At 39.6% G+C, this 18,623-nt stretch overlaps 4 protein-coding genes across 6 annotated transcripts; 1 reads left to right on the top strand and 3 right to left on the bottom strand.

The window, feature by feature from the left end:
* Positions 1–278: 278 nt before the first annotated feature.
* Positions 279–6,877, bottom strand: LOC100634881 (RRP12-like protein). Its single transcript, XM_020002916.1, has 35 exons — positions 6,704–6,877; positions 6,364–6,591; positions 5,653–5,736; positions 5,507–5,583; positions 5,359–5,464; positions 5,144–5,260; positions 4,956–5,091; positions 4,836–4,903; positions 4,727–4,780; positions 4,583–4,681; positions 4,441–4,532; positions 4,279–4,390; positions 4,127–4,230; positions 3,964–4,078; positions 3,804–3,904; positions 3,721–3,762; positions 3,478–3,664; positions 3,259–3,421; positions 3,062–3,204; positions 2,847–3,008; positions 2,622–2,780; positions 2,474–2,554; positions 2,317–2,425; positions 2,167–2,274; positions 2,015–2,118; positions 1,916–1,969; positions 1,779–1,870; positions 1,551–1,724; positions 1,459–1,504; positions 1,294–1,405; positions 1,134–1,253; positions 978–1,076; positions 718–779; positions 588–670; positions 279–535 (listed from the first exon to the last, which is right to left on the bottom strand). Exons 1-35 carry the CDS (start codon positions 6,842–6,844, stop codon positions 436–438), a joined length of 3,834 nt encoding a protein of 1,277 aa, XP_019858475.1. The 5' UTR covers positions 6,845–6,877; the 3' UTR covers positions 279–435.
* A 41-nt stretch (positions 6,878–6,918) lies between these two features.
* LOC105315932 (STE20-like serine/threonine-protein kinase) lies at positions 6,919–9,403 on the bottom strand. Its single transcript, XM_011410710.2, has one exon. It carries the CDS (start codon positions 9,317–9,319, stop codon positions 6,989–6,991), a length of 2,331 nt encoding a protein of 776 aa, XP_011409012.1. The 5' UTR covers positions 9,320–9,403; the 3' UTR covers positions 6,919–6,988.
* LOC105315924 (serine/threonine-protein kinase 10-like) lies at positions 9,380–11,854 on the bottom strand. The gene has a single exon (XM_020003641.1). The coding sequence runs from the start codon at positions 11,822–11,824 to the stop codon at positions 9,527–9,529; it is 2,298 nt and encodes a 765-aa protein (XP_019859200.1). The 5' UTR covers positions 11,825–11,854; the 3' UTR covers positions 9,380–9,526.
* An 18-nt stretch (positions 11,855–11,872) lies between these two features.
* On the top strand, positions 11,873–18,569 carry LOC105315917 (TSC22 domain family protein 1-like). 3 transcript variants are annotated; one of them, XM_011410697.2, is made up of 20 exons: positions 11,873–11,962; positions 12,078–12,385; positions 12,451–12,578; positions 12,660–12,755; positions 12,872–12,956; positions 13,016–13,141; positions 13,213–13,608; positions 13,659–13,707; positions 13,870–13,914; positions 13,965–14,038; positions 14,096–14,117; positions 14,195–14,296; positions 14,350–14,416; positions 14,565–14,687; positions 14,743–14,805; positions 14,863–16,214; positions 16,590–16,734; positions 16,788–18,120; positions 18,181–18,221; positions 18,282–18,569. In XM_011410697.2, exons 2-20 carry the CDS (start codon positions 12,184–12,186, stop codon positions 18,429–18,431), a joined length of 4,599 nt encoding a protein of 1,532 aa, XP_011408999.2. In that variant the 5' UTR covers positions 11,873–11,962; positions 12,078–12,183; the 3' UTR covers positions 18,432–18,569. The 3 variants fall into 3 exon arrangements, with proteins under 3 accessions (XP_011408999.2, XP_019859185.1, XP_019859189.1); XM_020003626.1 differs by having other exon boundaries at positions 11,919–11,994; positions 12,064–12,385; XM_020003630.1 differs by lacking the exon at positions 11,873–11,962 and adding an exon at positions 11,973–11,994.
* Positions 18,570–18,623: the final 54 nt, after the last annotated feature.

Here is an 18,623-nt window from a genome sequence, read left to right as displayed (position 1 = left end):
ATTTTCATTTCTCCGTCCTCATTACGTTCGTATGCATTATCATATTTCACAGCTACTGCCGTTTTAAAGGAAAATTTGATCCAAAGGCAAGCCTTAAAAAGATCATGGAGTTCCGTCTATCAAATGACAGTAACACAAGCTCAGCCTCATTGATACCAAATGAAGGGACAGCTGATGATACCCAAGTTGTAGACACTGGTTATGTATCTGCAGATTCACAAGTTCCAAAGGTCAAGAGATACAGTAAATATCGCAATTCAGCACTTGATCTGATGGACGATTTTATAAATTAGTATTAAAAGCCCAGCATGTTGCCAGCTAGTAAGCTGTGCTGTGCTTAACATTTTTTAACTATCTTTATTGTTGTGTTGTATGCACAAGTATGTAAAATTTGTTTGATTGTTTGCATTATTTTTTTTGTCAAATTTTTTGAAGTTAAGTAATCTTCTTTCTTCTTTGTTTTCTGCCAAGAGTGGAGCCTCTCTGAGCTTTCTTCATTATGCCCTTAAATTGGCCAGACAGCTTTGCCTTTTTCCTAAACCACAAGATATAAAACCCATGCACACACATAACAAGAACACATAAACCTCTTATTGAGATTCTGCCTGTCCAATTGAAGGTAAGAATACGGTTCAAGTTGGTTCTTCTTCTTTACGTCTCCCTTAAGTTTCTAAGCACAATACAATCAACCTGCGAAAATTATTATCATCGTTATACTTTTGATGGTGTTGGTTTGGCTCCTATCTCAATAGTTGGATCATGCCTTCTAATTCCAGTGCCTATTGAGGCATGATATGCATAAATCCTCAAGCAATGAATAGAGCAAATTGGTGAAGTATTGTAGACATCGATCATTACATAAAGTCACTTACTGAACATGTACAATACAATGGTGAATGGTCTTACTGAACATGTACAATACAATGGTGAATGGTCTGTGTGCATGCTCCATACACAATGTACTGTAATGCACATACCACGACTTAAGCCTCTTCCATCCTCTTGATCATCAGAATCATTGTCATTATCATTACCTCTTTTTCTCTTTCTACTCAATACATTTGGGGGCTCAGTGTCTTAAAAATTAAATTATAATCAATAATATAATATCATAAATAATAAGTGTAACTCACCAGTAATATCTTCTTGTACTTGTGACTCATCATCTTCAGTAATCACGAGCTTCCCATCACTTGAATATTTAAAAGAGTTTAAAGATGCTCCAACCGACTTCTTCTTACTTGGATTAGTACCTATGGCCAGATCTTGAAGTCCAGTACACGTACCACTTACCAAGCAAATGTTGACCAGCTGTAGAGTCCAAGAAGTCCAATGGCTTGTCTCGATCTTCTTTTATCCAAGTTCCTCCACTTTCTCGACCTCGTTTAGTCTTAGTTTGACTGCCCTAAGAGTAAAGACTTAAGCTAAAAATTGTAATAATTTTTCTTTACACAATACCTTCTTGATTTCTTCATCATCACTGTCATACATAAGCTCCTCAAAGCTAATAAAACAAAAAATAAAAAACAAATTATGTATATTAAATTTACCTGGGCTTAGAGGACTTTTTGGTGGTACTACTCGAATCATAGTCTTCCTTCAAAGCAGCCATTTTTTCATCTCTCCTCTCCCTCTGTTTTCTTTTCTGTCTCTCATTGGTCTTCTTTATGTTGCTAATGAGTCGCCTGTGCTGCTTTGGTACAAAACCAGATATCATCTCAAGGCTGTAATAAATATAATAGCGTTAAAATAATAACAAGAAATGGCACAATCCTTACTTGAACTTTCTAATGAGTCTCTCAAGGATCACTCTTGACTTCATTCTAAAGTGATTCTTGTCATTAGCACTCCAGGACAGGACCTTCTCTACCTACAAGGACCGGGCAATAAATAGAATATCAATGTCCCCACGTACCAATTCCTTTACATACGGAGCCAGTTCAGCGTGAGGTAGTATACCAATACTAACCTAAAATAATAAAATAAAATAATTTTTTTTACTTTTCTTCCCGACTTTTATAAAAATAAGAGCCGATCGGACAACTTCTCGGGATTTTGCAGAAAAGAATTCTGTCACACTGCTCAGCAATGTCTCGACTAGGCCAGAACCAAGTAAATCTAAAAGAGGGAGATCGAGGACACACAAATTAAATAAATTCTAGTTACCACTAAATTCATAGACTAGTCTTGCTAGGCTGCCAATGGTGGCAGATATCATGTGAGAAGTGCCTGCCAGTCCAGCCAGAACAACATTGAAATACTCTTTCACTGACTCTATGAAGAGAGAAATGATTAGAGGAGACAGAGGGACCTTACCTTCTGGAGATAACATGAACAGCTGTTGCGAGGACCGCCCTAAAACACTGAGGAGTTGATAGGATAACTGCCTACACTTATCATTAGCTTCTTTAGTGCACAGTATAGCCTGATACAAAAAGGAGTGTCATTAAAGAAAGTACAAGTATACACTTACCTCTGGAACAACAGCCAGTACAAAGTCGTGATGATCTGTAGTTAAATGTGGTACTATACTTAAGAGGCACCTGAGTCTTGGCTAGATAAATGACATATATGTACATTTAGTGTTAAAAATTGATTATACTGAGTATTAGTTTCTTTACCTTTTTAGAGCCAATCCCAGCAGTCGATAAAGAGCCTAGTAACAGCGTCTGTAGCTGTGGGAGATTATCAGAGACAAAAGAACTATGCTGTGGAGAACTACAAGAAAGAAGAGCTGCTAGTAACTTGTATGCTTTCTTCTGATATGTACTATTGTCACTCTGAGAGAGAGAGAGAAGAAAAGAAATATAGAAATTAGAATAAGTGAAGTTATTGATACAACATACATCAAGAGTAGCAGAGATGAAATCATAAAGTTCTTTAAGCGAAGATTCGTTCAAAAAAGGGACAAACCCTTCAACAATATCCTCCAGACAAATCCTAATATCTGATGAGAGATCAGGCTCTCCAAGTCTTGCAATAATACGAGAAAATAATGTCTGTAACAACTAGAGGAGAGTGAGAGAGAGAGAGATTTCATTAAATTGATGTCACTTTTTACCTTTCTATTGGTTATTGATAGATATGCTTTTATGGCTTCAAGTATATGCACACTGGAATCCTTTGAGTCCTCATTAGTGTACAAATTGAAAAGAATCGGGAGGAAATTCTTTGAAAACTGACCCAAAACTTTAGAGTCAGATTCTATGAAAATAAATACAAGTCACACATTAATAGAACTACTATAATAATAATTACCGGTTTCTTTACTGGTTTCAATTAGTGTCTTCAGTGAGTTACAGACAATATTTCTAACTTCGACCTTTTCCGAAAGTGCAGTACCAAGAACTCTAGCAATGGAAGGAAAAGATTGAGCAATGTCTGTTGGACTGTTGCAAAAAGCTGTGAGCAGTTGCCAGATCTGGAAAAGAAAAGAAAGAACTTTATTACAAAGTGTTTTAGGACACGCCTCCTAACCTGGTACTCAAGTGTATTGTAAAGTTTTGCTTGAAGATCTTTCCCACTTTTGTTAGAGTCCTCAGCTAATCCTCTCATTACTCCGGCCAATGGAAGGAGCTCTTTAACGTAATAGGAGAGCTCAGCAGATTGTACATACTCTTGCAACAATGGGACCATCCAACTCTGGGGAAAATCAGGAGGATCACTATAAAAAAGAGAAAGAGCTTTATAAAATGATGGTAGTAAGAGAGAGTTAGTTACCCCATGACATCCAGTTTGAGAGGAACGGTTGTTAATACAATCCTGAGAAGAGAATGGAATGTAAAATGAGATAAACGAGTTACTTTGGTCCCATGCTTTTAACAGCTGCTCCAAATGCAGATTCAAGCTGAGAGACAAAGGCAAACTTTGGGATATTCCTCAATTCACTGAACGACTTTAATGACTAGAGAATAAAGACACAAATACCCACAAAATGAATATAAACACACACTAATAAGATACCTTTGTCATAAACTTGTGGCAATCTTTTCCTGCCAGACAATAAAACGTTTCCAAGACCCCCAACACGTGTTCCCAAGCAGACTGATATTTAAAACTAAGAGCCCCCTCAAGCATCCTATATAAAAAAGTAATTAAGCTACCCAGTAATGCTGTGAGCCTGTACTTGAAAACAGATACAAGGGTCGTATATTCCAGCAGTGCCTTCTCATTCTCTTTGCTCTCTCTAATGGCTGGAAGAGCCAGTGGGACCAACTCTTGTAGCATATTCTAATTACAGAAAATTAAAAAAAAAGAAAAAAGAGATAGAGAGAATACCTTCATGACACCAGCTGCATGATTATGAATGGTCTTGCTATCAGAGAGCAAATAGTTCACACAGACACGGAAAAACTTAACCAAGTGACCGAAACACAGGCTCCGATCAAACCTACTCGTACATAACGACAAACGATTACTTGAAATCTTCTTCCCTACTACCTCAATAGTCTAAGATGAGCACTCTCCATTACAGTCGTCCATGCCATCATTAGCTGCACATCAACAATGCTAGGACGATGCTCATATAATGCCTACAATGATCACAAAATTACAAAAAAAACATGGCGGATGACTCAGTTACTGATATTAGTTGTTCATTGAGTTGAGACGTGAGTCCCTGAGGACCAGCTGTAGAAGTAAAGACACCATTTAAGCACTGAAACCCGGTGGCTTTGACTACCTAAATACTATAATCAGGACATGAACTTTGTACTTATTATCTAACAGTTCTTCCTAAAGTAATTAGCCTCAGTAGTGCTTCACTTAAACTCTTAACATTCTTAATAAGCAAGAGAGAAAATAAAATAAATAATAATGGTAGGGTCAGGTTCTACTTGGGTTGGAAAGTTAGCTAGGCATTCTCTTAATAGGCCCAGAACGTGAAGAGTAGAAGTCTCAACCTCTAGTATATAAAACATCACAAGTATACACGTTCAAAATTAAACGTCTCTCACTTTCTCCCTCTAGTATCAATTTACAACTCTTAGCAACGTAAGAGCAACAAGGATGAAACTTGATGTCATTTGAAGCGTCACCTTCTCCTCCTTCCCTTATAATTCCTGCCAGGCCAGCCTGAGCAAACTTACGCAACTAAAAAGTATCATGAACACGTGTACAAGAGAAAAAGAGGTTATGGTCTTACTCTTGGTTTGGGATGAGTCGTGAAATTGAATAAGGTTTGTAGGATTGTTTGAGCAAAACTGTCAGACCAGACGTGAGAGGGTTGAGCTGAAAGGAGAGTAACAAGACACGACACGATCTAAGGGAAAGGATATCAGAGACAAAATGAAAAGGAGAGAAAGATAAAGAAAGAAAGGAAGGGTTTGTGAGTCAAGTATCATGTTAATAGACACTAACTGATCTGAGTAATGATGTTGAATCAGACGATTCATGTTGAGTAAGTGCATCAATCAATGCTTTGCTAATAGAACCAAACTGGGACTGCAATACAGCAGCTGGTAACCTAAGAGACAACTAAATATCAGACAATAGACGGTTAGCGTACTTTTCCATTACAATGCTCAATAAGAATATGACAGCTGTAGCAGCCTTTTCCTCGTCAGTAGCTTCCAATGCAGTCAACTATAAAGCCAATCAGACGACACAGTGTATGTACATGTACATGTAATACAATATGTATCTATCACTTACTAAAGCAGCGAAATATTCAGTGGCACTCTCTGTTCCATTCTTCTCTTTAATGACTTCAGACACAGCTGCTAGTACAGCACATACCTAAATACACACCAGTATATTAATGAACACACTCTTGGCCAAATTTTGTCAAAAATGACTAGGAGACAATTCCCCATTTTTATAATTTTTCCTGATACACATACAAGTTCTTATGTTGTCTAGCAAGTTTGAGCTGATTCCGATAAAATTTGGATTTTTTAAATGAATTTTCAAAGTTACTCCAAAATTGAGCTAAAATCCCTGTACTATAGTACAGGGATCTTGGCCAAATTTCGTCAAAAATGACTAAGAGACAATTCCCCATTTTTATAATTTTTCCTGATACATATACAAGTTCTTATGTTGTGTAGCAAGTTTGAGCTGATTCTGATCAAATTTGGATTTTTTATGAATTTTTAAAGGTACTCCAAATTTGAGCTAAAGTCCCTGTACTATAGTACAGGGATTTTGGCCAAATTTCGCCAAAAATGACTAGGAGAGAATTCTCCATTTTCATAATTTTTCCTAATACATATAAATGTTCTTATGTTGTGTAGCAAGTTTGAGCTGATTCCGATCAACATTGGATTTTTAATGAATTTTAAAGTGCCTCAAAGTCACTTTTTCGCTAAAATGAAGCATGCTTTTTTAGTTTACTTAGCATGCTTAGTGAGAAACCCTGCGTACTTCTCTGTGTGTTTCCAGCGGTGAGTTCCAAAGCCTCTTCACACGTCCAAAGATAGGATTAGAAGTCTCAATAAGACTGTATGCTGAGCTGCTGGCCAGTGACTCTTCCCTTGTCTCTTCTTCTTCTCCCAGCAGCTGATGAGCAGTGTCGTCTGTCTGTACAGCATCATGAGACGCAAGTATATCAACTGTTAGACTTCCTCCTTCTCCTCCTCCAGTAGTAGTAGCCTGTACATACACAAAGTAAAAGAACAATCACAACTAAGAGTCATTCTGATATTAAAATTATTAATTTTTTCAGCATTATTCAAGCAACAAAAACTTTTGAAATTTGCCTCACTTGTGACAAATGGTTCCCAAATTTTCCCTTGGCAGCATTACGATGCACGTCAGTCTGTGGATTGCTGGACCCACTCTGTCCTCTTTTCCACCTCTTCCCTCCCTTGGAGCCTTTTAAACGAACACGACCAGCTTTACCCATACTTCTGTGCCAAGAGAGGGGGACCACGTGGTAAAAGGTGATGTGGGCGTGATCAATTAATTAAATTAGTTAACAATAACTATTATTAAAAATTAACAAATGTCAAACAGTATTATCTCAGTATAATTACAAACATAAAACTTTTTATTGATTCCTGCAAGTTGATGCAGGAGCCACTGGCATTTCAACAGGTGTCTCACTTAGAATACCAACAGTATCCGACAGCTGGTACTCAAGACTTGCACGTCTTTCGGCAAAAATTTCGGCAAAATCTGAAAAAGTTCTGTCATCAATGGCACAAATAATGACCTCACGAAGACTGTTGTCCCCCAGGTAGTCGTAGTCAAGCACAGCTGCAATGATAGCATTTGCCGCCAATTTCTTATCAACGTGATGGTGACCGGTACCAAGTGGGGGTATAGCAATGGAGAATGCTCCTATTTTATCAGCTTCTTTAAGACAACTGGTAACAAGGCCTCTCATTTTATCCTGAAGAGCTGGGGGAGAGTATTTAGCACCGTCAGGACTCACTGCATGGAGAACCCACTGACACTTCAGCTCTCCGGCAGAACGGGTTCTTGCTATGCCACACTCATCCAGAATCCCATTCTGTCTTATGTACTCGTCACATATTGACTGCATCTTACCGCCACTAGCTGCGTTAAGAGCTCTTGCTAGTCCAGCACTATGGCCTAGTCTCCTATTTGCAGCATTTACAAGAACTGTCACAGGCTCTTTTGTTATGTCAGTCTTCTTCAGTAGAAGCTTTCGACAGCCTGACATGTAAATGGTGTGTTTTAATTCTCTCTCCCAGTTCTCCTTTGCTTGTTTGAGGATTGCTGGCTGTAGGGCCATGACTTGCAAGGCATTAAGGTCCTGGATGACACTGAAATGACACGTGTTGTAGTTGCTGTTGTATACTTCGAGTTTCTTTTCCAGCTCATCCCCAGGAAAGCAAGACGGTATGGCTAAAAAATCGACGCAAAGGTTGGAGGAGTTTGCAAGCTTTTGGTAATTAGTGAGAACAGAGCGAATCCTAGAAGGCAGAGCGTCCGTGTTAGCAATGACAGTAATGTCACCAGGCTCTGGGGTATTGTACATGACAGCTCTTAGCTCTCCTAATTCATTTTTGCTTAAAAGAGCAACAATGTTAGGATCAAGGCCTCTAATTACTTTTCCTTCATTTCCGGGATCATCAAGAAATGTCATTCTTCGAGACGACGCTTCTTTATCTTGCACTGCTTTTAGTTCTAATTCAATCTGAGCAAATTTGAACCTCTCAGCTTCAAGCTCAGCTTCTCTTTCTTTCAGCTGTGACTCAAGTTCGCTTGCTTTCTCTTTATACGCCTCTATCTCTTTTGCTGTCAGAGTAGCCAGTTCTAACTCTTTCTCTTTTTCTTGGAGAATGGCGTCCTTTTCTCTCAGTCTTTCTTCATGCGTAGTGATTTCCTTACGCAGCAATTCAACATCAGGAGGAATTATACTGTCGCCAGTAGCAGCTGGGGTTTGATTTGAAACAGGAGGCACATCTAAAGGACTCCCAGTACTCGCTTGTGACTCAAGACGTGTTTCTGATAATTTGCTCTCAATATATTCCGATACCATTTTCAGTTTTTCCAAGTGTTCGCATATCTCGGACGTAAACGGCCTATTATGAGGAACGTCTTCAATGCAATGCAACATGAGTGGACGGAGAATGTGACTCTCATTAAATGTAGCAAGGTCTTGAGAGCGTCTCTCTGTCTCTTTTACAGGCATTCTCACAAACCCTGTCGGCGAGGTGGGATCCTCGAGCTGTACCTCAGCCGGAGAAGGACAAGGGAAGCGACAGGACGCCATTTGTATTAGGAGGACTCCAAAAGAAAAGACGTCAAGTTTCTCAGAGTAGTTGGTACCTTGAGAGAGAGCCTCGGGCGGCATGTACACGGGAGCACCTGGACATTGAGTCATGTGCTGCCCTGCTGCGTCATGAAGCTTAGAGACTCCAAGATCAGTTATCTTGGCTCGTATGCGTCCAAGCAAAAGTACGTTGTTACTGGAAAGGTCCCTGTGAATGATCCCATTGTTGTGTAAGTAATAAAGAGCAAGGGATATGTCGTGAGAGAAGTCGATCATGAGATGCATTGGGACTGGGTTGTCCTGTGGGTGATAGCCATCAATGAAGGAGGTGAGACTCTCGTCCATCAGTTCCATAACGAGTGCAGTCTCACCCGCCGAGTTAGTGAACTCTCCCAAGAACTGAACTATGTTTGGATGCTGCAGAGAGGAGAGGAGCTCGCATTCAGATTTGAATTTAGCAATGGTGTCCTTCACGGCCGGATCAGAACTAGCAAAGAACATGGGGTGAAGGACTTTGGCGGCACAAACCAAGTGATCACATTTGGCTCTATAGACAGAGCCATATGCTCCACTGCCCAGGGACTCCTTGAAATATATCTCTACGCTTTTAAAGTTGAAGTGCCTGTTGACGGCCATGTTAAATCAATAAATCTTGTACTAGATCTATTTGGGGTGTGGCTCGTAAAAAATAAATTATGATAGAATGGTAACTGAAAATTGAAAAAAGGGCAACAAATATTGACAATAAAAATAAATAAACATCACAAAAATAAAACTGACCAAACACATTTGATGTGTGAGATTGAAATGTATGACAACTGAAAATGATAAAGAAAATCAAAACTAGCTTGGTTTGCACGAGTCGCTTGTTACTCCGTGATCTGAAGAATTATTGGAATCTAAAACAGGAGCAGGTTGGCTCCCAGATCTAAATGGTTTTGGACTTAAATTCTTACATTTTTTTCTAGAAGACAGTGCAAATGGTTCAACAGATGAGAGATTTAAAAAACATTCCACAAAGTTGAGAAAAATATTTTCCTTCAAAACGATAACTCTAATATCAGTCAGTAGGGAAGAGGAGGAGAAATTGAAGCTTGTCACACCCCTAAATATACCAGAAGCACAAGTAGAAGGATCAAGCATCAGACTACCTGTACTGATCGCAGGAATAGCTATGGATTTGACTTCTAGTTTTTCGGCCTTCTTTAATATTTTATGAGTTAGTGACATCATTTCTTTCACTGTGTCTGCATCCATCTCGTCATTGTCAATAAATAAACCAGCAGGACCGGTTGCATGTAAAATCCAGCTGCACTTTAGAGACCCTCCGGCCTTAGTACATGCTACAGATCCAAGATCAATAGCTCCGTACTTTGAAATGTACTCGTCACAATGTTTCTGAACCTCAAAACCACTTGCTACATTAATGGCTGCAGATATGCCCCAGGTGTGTTTCAACGAGCAATTTGCAGCACTAACAATAATCGATACATCTTCAACTGTAATGTCGCCTTTTTTCAATGTTAATTTCCTTCCGCCTCCCATGTCTTTTATCAAACTTAACGCCTCTTTTAGAAGCTTCATGTTTGAACTGTGAATAGATGGTGTTTTAGAAATGATTTTTATAACACCGGAGAGTTCCATGTGTTCATAGCAACTGGGCTCCGGTCTTTTGTGAAAAACTGACAAGAGCTTGTTGATCTTTGAGACAGGGAATGAGGCTGGAATGTGAACAAAGTCGACCCTCAGTTCGCCAGAGTTGAAAAAATGTTGATAAACTTGAAGAAAAACCCGCATGGACTGTCTGTCACCTTCATCTGTGTCTGTAGTGTAGAATAATACCTGGCCCTGTTTCGGCTTGTAGGCCAAGTTAAATACGTGGGATTTCCTATCATATGATATAACTTGTAACACTTCAGGACTGAGTGAATCAATTGTCATTGGAGTCGTTTTATTCTCTGATTCTTTTTTGGACTCCCACTTTGCCTTTTCTTTCAAAAGTTCACTGCACTCCTTTTCTTTCTCTAGCAGCTGTTCCTGGACTGTATGCAGTTGCTCTTCTAAATGAGCCACTTTATCGCGTGTTATTCTAAACTCCAATTCTCTCTCCTCCTCTTCCTCTTTTAGTCTCTTCTTTGATAGATCAATCAACTTCTCTTGGAAATTACTACTGCTATTATCTTTACTCTCTCTGTAAGCATCAGAAGTCTTCAAGTCCTCCAATATCTGGCAGAGTTCTGTTGTGCTTGGCCTTAGCTTCTGCTTATCCTCTAGGCACTGTAGGATTGTCTCTTTTAGAGGATGATTAAGAGGAAGGAAAGAAATGTCGTCTTTGCGTCTGTCATATTCAGAAACTGGTAGTTTCATAAAGCCAGTGGGTGATCGGTCATCCTCTACAAGTAACTCCTGTACTCCTGGATTAGGTTCCCGACAAGTCACCATTTGAAGAAAGAGAACGCCCATCGAAAACATGTCTAGCTTTTCAGTATACACGGGTGGCGTGAGCCACGCCTCAGGAGGCATGTACACAGGACAACCGGGTACCTGAGTGAGGGAAATACTACGAGGGAGAAAGGAGTCACACTTCGTGCCAAAAAGGAGCTTTGACATTCCGAAATCCCCGACCTTTGCTAGGCGTTGACCAAGCAAGAGAACGTTGTTGCTGGAGAGGTCACGATGAACGATCCCATTATTGTGAAGGTAGAGCATTGCTAGCGTAATGTCGTGTGCAAAATCCAGCAGAAGGTGAAGGGGTAAGAGTTGATCAGCCCTTTTTTGAAGGAAGGTAGTCATGTTCTCGTCCATTAGTTCCAGTAGGAGGGCAATGCTCCCACTTTTAGGATCCGTATGGAGGCCCAAGAACTGGACTATGTGTGGATGACGGAGAGAGGCGAGGAAGGAGCATTCCTGCACAAACTTTTCAGCAACCCAGCTATCTGATTGTAGACTAAATGTGGGATGAAGGAACTTGGCGGCACATGGAAGACGGTCACACTTTGCTTTACAGACTGCACCAAAGGCCCCACTCCCCAGTCTTTGTTCGTTGTATATCTCGACGTCTTTGAATCCGTACCTATCTATGCTAATCAGTGAAGAGTCACTGCCTTGTAAAGAACCGGGAGAAGACGACAAGGAGGCCATTTTATGAGATCTGTGCTATAGGTGGAGCTGAGCACGGCTATATAATGGGTAGGTGTGGCTCATCAGCAGAAAAGCGCGAGCCGTTTCTTTTTCCTGGTATCTTATGCTCTCTGCTTTCCCCATTCTTTCACTCTTCAGGTATTCTAGCTGCACTTTACTCTAATATCTATGTTAGTTTGCATGAATGTTTTAAATTACTATCCTTTACCATCAAACATTAGATATCTACATAATTACAGTTTTAATTCAACAGGTTTATTTACGTTTCTATCAAGAAGGATTTTGGCTGTTTTAAAATGGAGGGCGAGATTTGAACTGGACCGTGGTAGCTGCTGCTGAATAAAGGTCCATCTAAACTTATGGCGTCTCTCAGCAACAGAAAGAGAGGGACGGTGACTTCTAATGACTGTGGTAAAGAGAAACAATCCACTTCACTAGAAGTAGTTTCGTCAGAGAAAGGTACGGCAGGTGAAAGACTACCAAGGGCAGCAAAGAGAAGAAAGAATACCACCGATTCGACAAACCAGACAACAGAAATCACCTCTCTTCCTCAAAAAATAAGTAATGTGTCCCGTGTCTATGAGAAAGGACAGGTTTGTCCTTATTTGACTCCATTTTCTGATTAGGTGTCAATCAACTTGAAAGTGTACCAGAATCAAGCAACACTAATAACAGAGCCTCATCAAACCGTCCCGTAAAGAGACAAGCATGGACTTTGGTTGCCATCAACTCTTTCTTTGAAGGACTAGCAGAAGTAAGAGAAAGGGCATTAAAGAAATGACACCTAATTTACATTCTTTATAATAAAAATATATAATAATATATCCCTCTTTAGCATGGAAAGGCATTTGAGCGTATTTTGACTTTCATGCAAAAGAAGCAAAATAAGAAACAGACTGATCCTTCGATAAGTAACCTAGGAAGAAACCAAGTGAGCACTCATTATATATATACTTGTACTCTTAATTAACCCACAATATCCCAATCATCATTAAAATGTTATTGTAACAAAGAGTAAATGAGATGTGACCTATAACTATCCCCTAGGTTCGATTCTTTTACTACAGAACCTGGCACAAAGTCTCTACGATTCTAATTAAAGCTCAGAAAGAACTCGAACTTCAAAGCCCAAGTAATGGTTGCTATGACAACGAAATTGAATGACAATAACTAATTTGATTTCTACGATAGACAAAGGTGGGATAGCTCAAGCTCCTTCTTTAGCAAAATCAAAGAAGGTCAAAGTGAACTCTGACGATGAAATCGAAGGAGAAATGACAGAGGGAGATGTTCCCTTTGACACCTCTCTTGATGAAGGTAACAAAACCTATTACATTTATTATTATTATTATTATTATTATTATTATTATTATTATTATTAATCAAAGGGGAGGAGCTTGCAGATAAGCCCCTCCTACCTACAATAGAAGAGGAGACGACCTCGTCTTTATTACAAGACACTGCTTCTCCTTACAACAATCCCAGCTCTGTAGAGGCCGATATAGAGTGTGATAAAGATACTCCTTCTGTTTCTGGCCCTGCAAGGCTCGGCATGGCAGGCACTACCAGTGACAGCATTAGTCAAAATGACTGTATCCTTTATTCTCATCCACCTCCTCTTGGGAATGAAGTCACTGTTGAGACAGAGAAGGTTATGACTGTCAGTAGCAAGTCAGACAAGAAGAAAGAAGCAAGTTACCCAATGGTGAAGGCAAACGGAGAGTGGCACTCACTGGACCTGGTGGCTATGCTCTGCTATAGCAAACTGAAACAGAAATACAAAGGTTAGCAGCAGCTACTGGTATTGTTATGTGTCCATTATTAATAATAATAGGTGATCGCTCATCATTTGGCAAGAAGCTTCATGAGCTTGTTTATCAAGGGTTAGTCGCTATGATTATTATATGTACATATGTAGTACTGTATCTTGGAATTCCTCTTTAATGTGAAGACTGGTTGAGTATATTGTATGCCAATATTGCTATGTTTATACTGTGGTAGTACATAGATTTTTTATCATAATAATGTGTATTATTTATTAATAGGAATACTACAATTAAGATTAAAGGAAAGAGAAAGATACAATACACGTGAGTACTCCATTATTCTTGATAGCTGCTATTGCCCCCCCCCCCCATAGACTCAAAATACCAAACTGTCCAGCATTAAGGACTAACACAGCAGCTCCTGCTTGTAACAAGAACCAACCATCAGGTCAGTTAGTGCATAAAGATTTAATAATATATTATTATTGTAATGGTTATACCATAGAGAATACAAGAATGAACGACTTGTAAGTTCAGGCTGTGTTTGGGGTAGATATACCATTGTAATTGGCATTAGTAGTTAGTTCCCATTCTTTTCTCATAGTCCTGAATCAACAGACTCTTCAACTCTTACTATTCAGCTCTTGCCACTCAATTCTAATACTTGGGAATATGTCCAGTCCCTCTCTATAAACCCAAGACTACGGTATTTAGTCACATTACATAGTCCTCTATTTCTTCTCCACTCCTCTCATATAGCTTGACTATCCCTTTAACAAGAACAGTTGGTGAATTACTTGAATTTGTTGGAGAGAAGTGGCATCTTGTATCCATTATAATGATAACAGCATGTCAACATTAAAATTGTATAATAAGAACATTAATTATCTGAACTGTGGTCTTGCTTGCCTGGGTACTAGACTATTATAGTTGGTTTAGACACCTTTGTAATCCTTAACTCCACATGTCCACAGCCTTTGAAAGGTGTTTTTCAGTTAATTAGACTCTACAAAACGTCAGAGCTTCCTGCAATGCCAGATGAGCATTCACCTTTATCACTGACAGCAGAGATGACTGTTAGACAGCTCAAAGACATGGTACTGAGTACAGTAGTGTAATATAAACTTTTAGTACCAATCTCTCATTATGCAGGTAGCAGACGAAAGTCATAAACATAAGATTTCATTGCAGTATGATCTTTCCCATCACTCAGATGTATGTGTAACCTGTCATAATGTTTACTCTTCATTATTTTGTGTTTATTTTATATAGTCTCTAATGACAAATCGTTCTGGTTCATCATTTCTAATGGCTTTGTTGGATTTCTTTCAATCCACTAATGCCAGTCCGGTCCCCTCCAGCCCTAATGTTCCTCATCAGTCTCCCCATCTCTCTCAGTCTACTCCTTGTTCATCTCCATCTCATTCTATCCTCACATCAGTAGCTACCACAGCAACACCTCCTGCTCCTATTTCTATTCCTCCCTCTCCTTCTCCTCCTCCTCTACCTCCTCCAGTTGTTTCAGTGCCTCCTCTTTCTCTCCCTCCTCCTCTTCCTCCTGCTAAAGAGCAGATAGCAACTGATGCTATCATTCCTAGTAGTTCTGCTCCAGTCAATACACATGCAGCTACCACTCCACCTCCTGTGGTGCCTTTTGGTGTAACTACATGCAGTCCTCCTAATCCAAAGAAAGCTACTCCTTCTCGTAGCTGTTCTACTCTTGTATTTAGTCCAACTGTGCGTCAGTATTGGGAGTCCATTTCAAAGAAAAGCCCCCTTCGCTCTGTATTGAAGTCTCCGCTACAGAAATATAAGAGGCTTAGTAGGACTTGTCTTACTAGCCCTAACTCGAGGAACTCTCACCATCAAATCAGGAAGCCTGTCAAGAGGACGCGTCTTGATTTTTCTGATATTTCAACATCGAGTGCCACTGCTAGTACACCACCTTCCTCATCAAGTGCTGTGACCAGGAGCCAATCCTCAATACAGCCAAAGCAATCAACTGTCACTTCTTCTTTAGGTTTGCAAAAGCTTCCTTCAACAACCAAACAAAAGCACCACCAGTCAAGAATAGCCCCTGTTGTCTATGACCTAACTTTTTGCAGGAAGCAGCAAGAGAAAGGTTTCTCATTGGTGAGGCTAAACAATGAGAAAGCAAAGCAGTCAAATGCCCAGAAACCAGAAAAGCTTCATCATCTAGTGACTGTGCCAAAAGCGACTTTCTCTACTGGTTCTTTTTCGACTGTGAGACTCTCAAATCTCCTCCAGTCGGTGCAGGAGAATCTAAAAGACTCTGAGTCAAATCCAAAACTGATTCAACCAGTTACCAGCTCATTGCCTACTCCTACAGCTAGCAGTGGGGTTAATGCTATTGCGAAAACTCCTGTAACAAAAGCAGTCACTTCAGTTGTACTACAGGATATAGCATCACCCAGTGAACTCAAAGATGCAATAATGGCAACAACAAAGACATCCAAAGAACATGCTCCAGCTGCAGTGACAAAAGCACAGACTTTAGTATGTCCCCCTCAACCTCAGTCTTCTGTTGTAGATCCGTCTCCATTGCAACTTTATGCATCTCAGGTTGCTTCATCACAGCAGTCCAAGCCACCAAGTACCAATGTGTAAGATATATGTAACTGACCTTTGTGTGTGGTATTTTGTCAAAATTGCTAAGAGAGAACTCATTTCCTTGATGCATATACATGTTTTAAAGTTGTATAGCAAGTTTGATAAGAGTAGGTTTTTTTAACGAATTTTTAAAGTTGCTCAAAAATCAGGCCAAAGTTCCTGTACTATAGTACAGGGATTTTGGCCACATTTTGCCAAAATTAAAAAGGAGAGAATTCTCCCTTTTTATAATCTATTCTGATGCATATACATGTTTATATGTTGTGTAGAAAGTTTGAACCGATTCTGATCAAAATTAGATTTTTTTACAAATTTTCAAAAGTTTGAAAAAAAAGAAACACTTGTAATATTAATTTTTTTTCAAATAGCTGTGTGACTCCATTGTCATCCTCAACAACAGTTGTGACAGCCAGTGCACCAATGACCACCAGGAACTCTCTCCTAACAACTTACCTTGACAGGAAATTAACAAGACGAAGAGCAATATTAAATCCTTCATCAAAACACTCTCAGGTAAGAAAAAAGTTGACATAAGCAATTATACTTGTATTTTCCTTGCATCATAGAGACCAGTTATTCCCAAACCTTTGCAATATTTTTCAAACCCAGAGATGGTGAGTTTAATGTCATCTCCACCAAACAATGTAGCAACTCCTTCAATTGGAGGATTGACTCCAATGTCTCTTCTGATGAGTTCTCCTACAAGCAGTAACACTTCAACTTCACTAACACAGCAGCAATATGGTGCATCATTGACTTCTCCCTCAAGCTCCTTAGCCACTGCTAATAAATACTTGACTCCTCGACATTCAGTTGCTCCTAATCCTGGATCAATAACTAATGAAACACTTAGTACTTCAGCTTCTGCTCTCTTGAATTCAATTTTACCTCCTCCTCCTAGGTCTTCTCTTCCGCCTCCATCTCTCCCTCCTTCATCTTTTCTTTCTTCTCTTCAAAAAGCTGAGAGCCCCTCATCAACTGCATCAGTTTCAACAGGAGTCCCTCCACAGTCCCTCAATCATCAGGCATTGCAGGAGCAATTGACCAGCCTCTTGCTTAACATGCTCATGTCTCAGCAGCAGCAAATGAGACTCCCTCTGCAGCAACAGCAGCAAGTTCAGGCTGTACTCAACTCACTGACTCCTTCAGTGAGTATTCCTAATGCTAGCAGCACTACTGGTAGTTTTAGTACCAGTACCAGTCAAGTTACAACAGTACCTGCTAAAGGGATAAAGAATCCTCCAGTGGTGACATTACCTAGTGCTGTCAATTCAGATATTCCATCAGTACTGGAGGAGATTCCATCATCATCAGTGTTGCCCCAAATTAGTATGGACAGTGTTCAGACTTCAGATACAGTCAATGAGCTATTACGAGGCTTAACTTCCAGTGATCAACAAGAGCAGCAGTCACTAAAGAGACTCTCTGAAGAAACTGTTGATGTACTGCCAACATTTGCCAGGGCCATGATGCAAATGTCTTCATCTGCTCCACCAACCAGTAGCACTGCACCAGTGACTGCTAGCACAGTGGAACAGACTGGACCCGCACAAAATGAAGAGTTCCTCTTGTCTTCAAAGCAGCCTCCACTGTTAAGTGATGAAGGGCATATTTCCAATGATAATAGTTTGATGCAGTTAATTAATGACGAGGAACTGGTCAACAATACTTTCAGTGATTCAAGTTTGAAGCATATAATGGAGAATGCTGATTTTACTGACATGTTTTCTCAGCTGCGTGATATACTAAAGACTCCTGACAAGAGATCGAGTGGATCGGCTAGTTTAAACAGCAGAGAAGAAAGCAATAGGACAAGTCCTTCTTCAATGCTACCACCACCACCAGTGGTATCTCAGTCACAGTTAGAGAATGCAGAAGCACCTCATAGAGAAGTATCAGGTAAAAAAATTATGAATAAGTAAACTTATGTCAATAAATAAAACCCGTATTGTTTTGTAGACATTTTCAATTCACCTTTTAAAATAAGATCACACAATGAGGTATGGTTTGTTTGATACTATAAATGCTTATATTTTTTGGCTTTTTTATTATCATCATAGTCTACAGCAGTCAGGACATTGCTTGAAGACACCAGTGTTGATTATATAAATAAGTTTAGAGAGATGGCATCGGCTATGAGTCAAACTGCCTCTCAACCTGATTTCAATCATGCAACCTCTTCTTCATCAGCTTCATCATCATCATCTTGATTATGACTGGACTCAGTGCAGTGTTGATTTTGCTTTCCTTTGTGTTCAAAGAACCGTTTGTCATTCACTTAACATTTATTTATGTTGACATTCATTTATGGAAAGATTTTTACTCAGTTGTCATTAAAGAGCTAATAATTTGTTAAAGTAAAAGTGCCCCCAAAATTTGAGCCTATAAGTATGCGTGGGCGT

Source organism: Amphimedon queenslandica, unplaced genomic scaffold (genome assembly GCF_000090795.2).
Source record: "Amphimedon queenslandica unplaced genomic scaffold, v1.1 AMPQUscaffold_13513, whole genome shotgun sequence".
In the NCBI taxonomy this organism is placed as follows: Eukaryota; Metazoa; Porifera; class Demospongiae; order Haplosclerida; family Niphatidae; genus Amphimedon; species Amphimedon queenslandica.
Note: the sequence above shows the minus strand (reverse complement) of the source record. Positions and strands in the feature narration are given on the sequence as shown.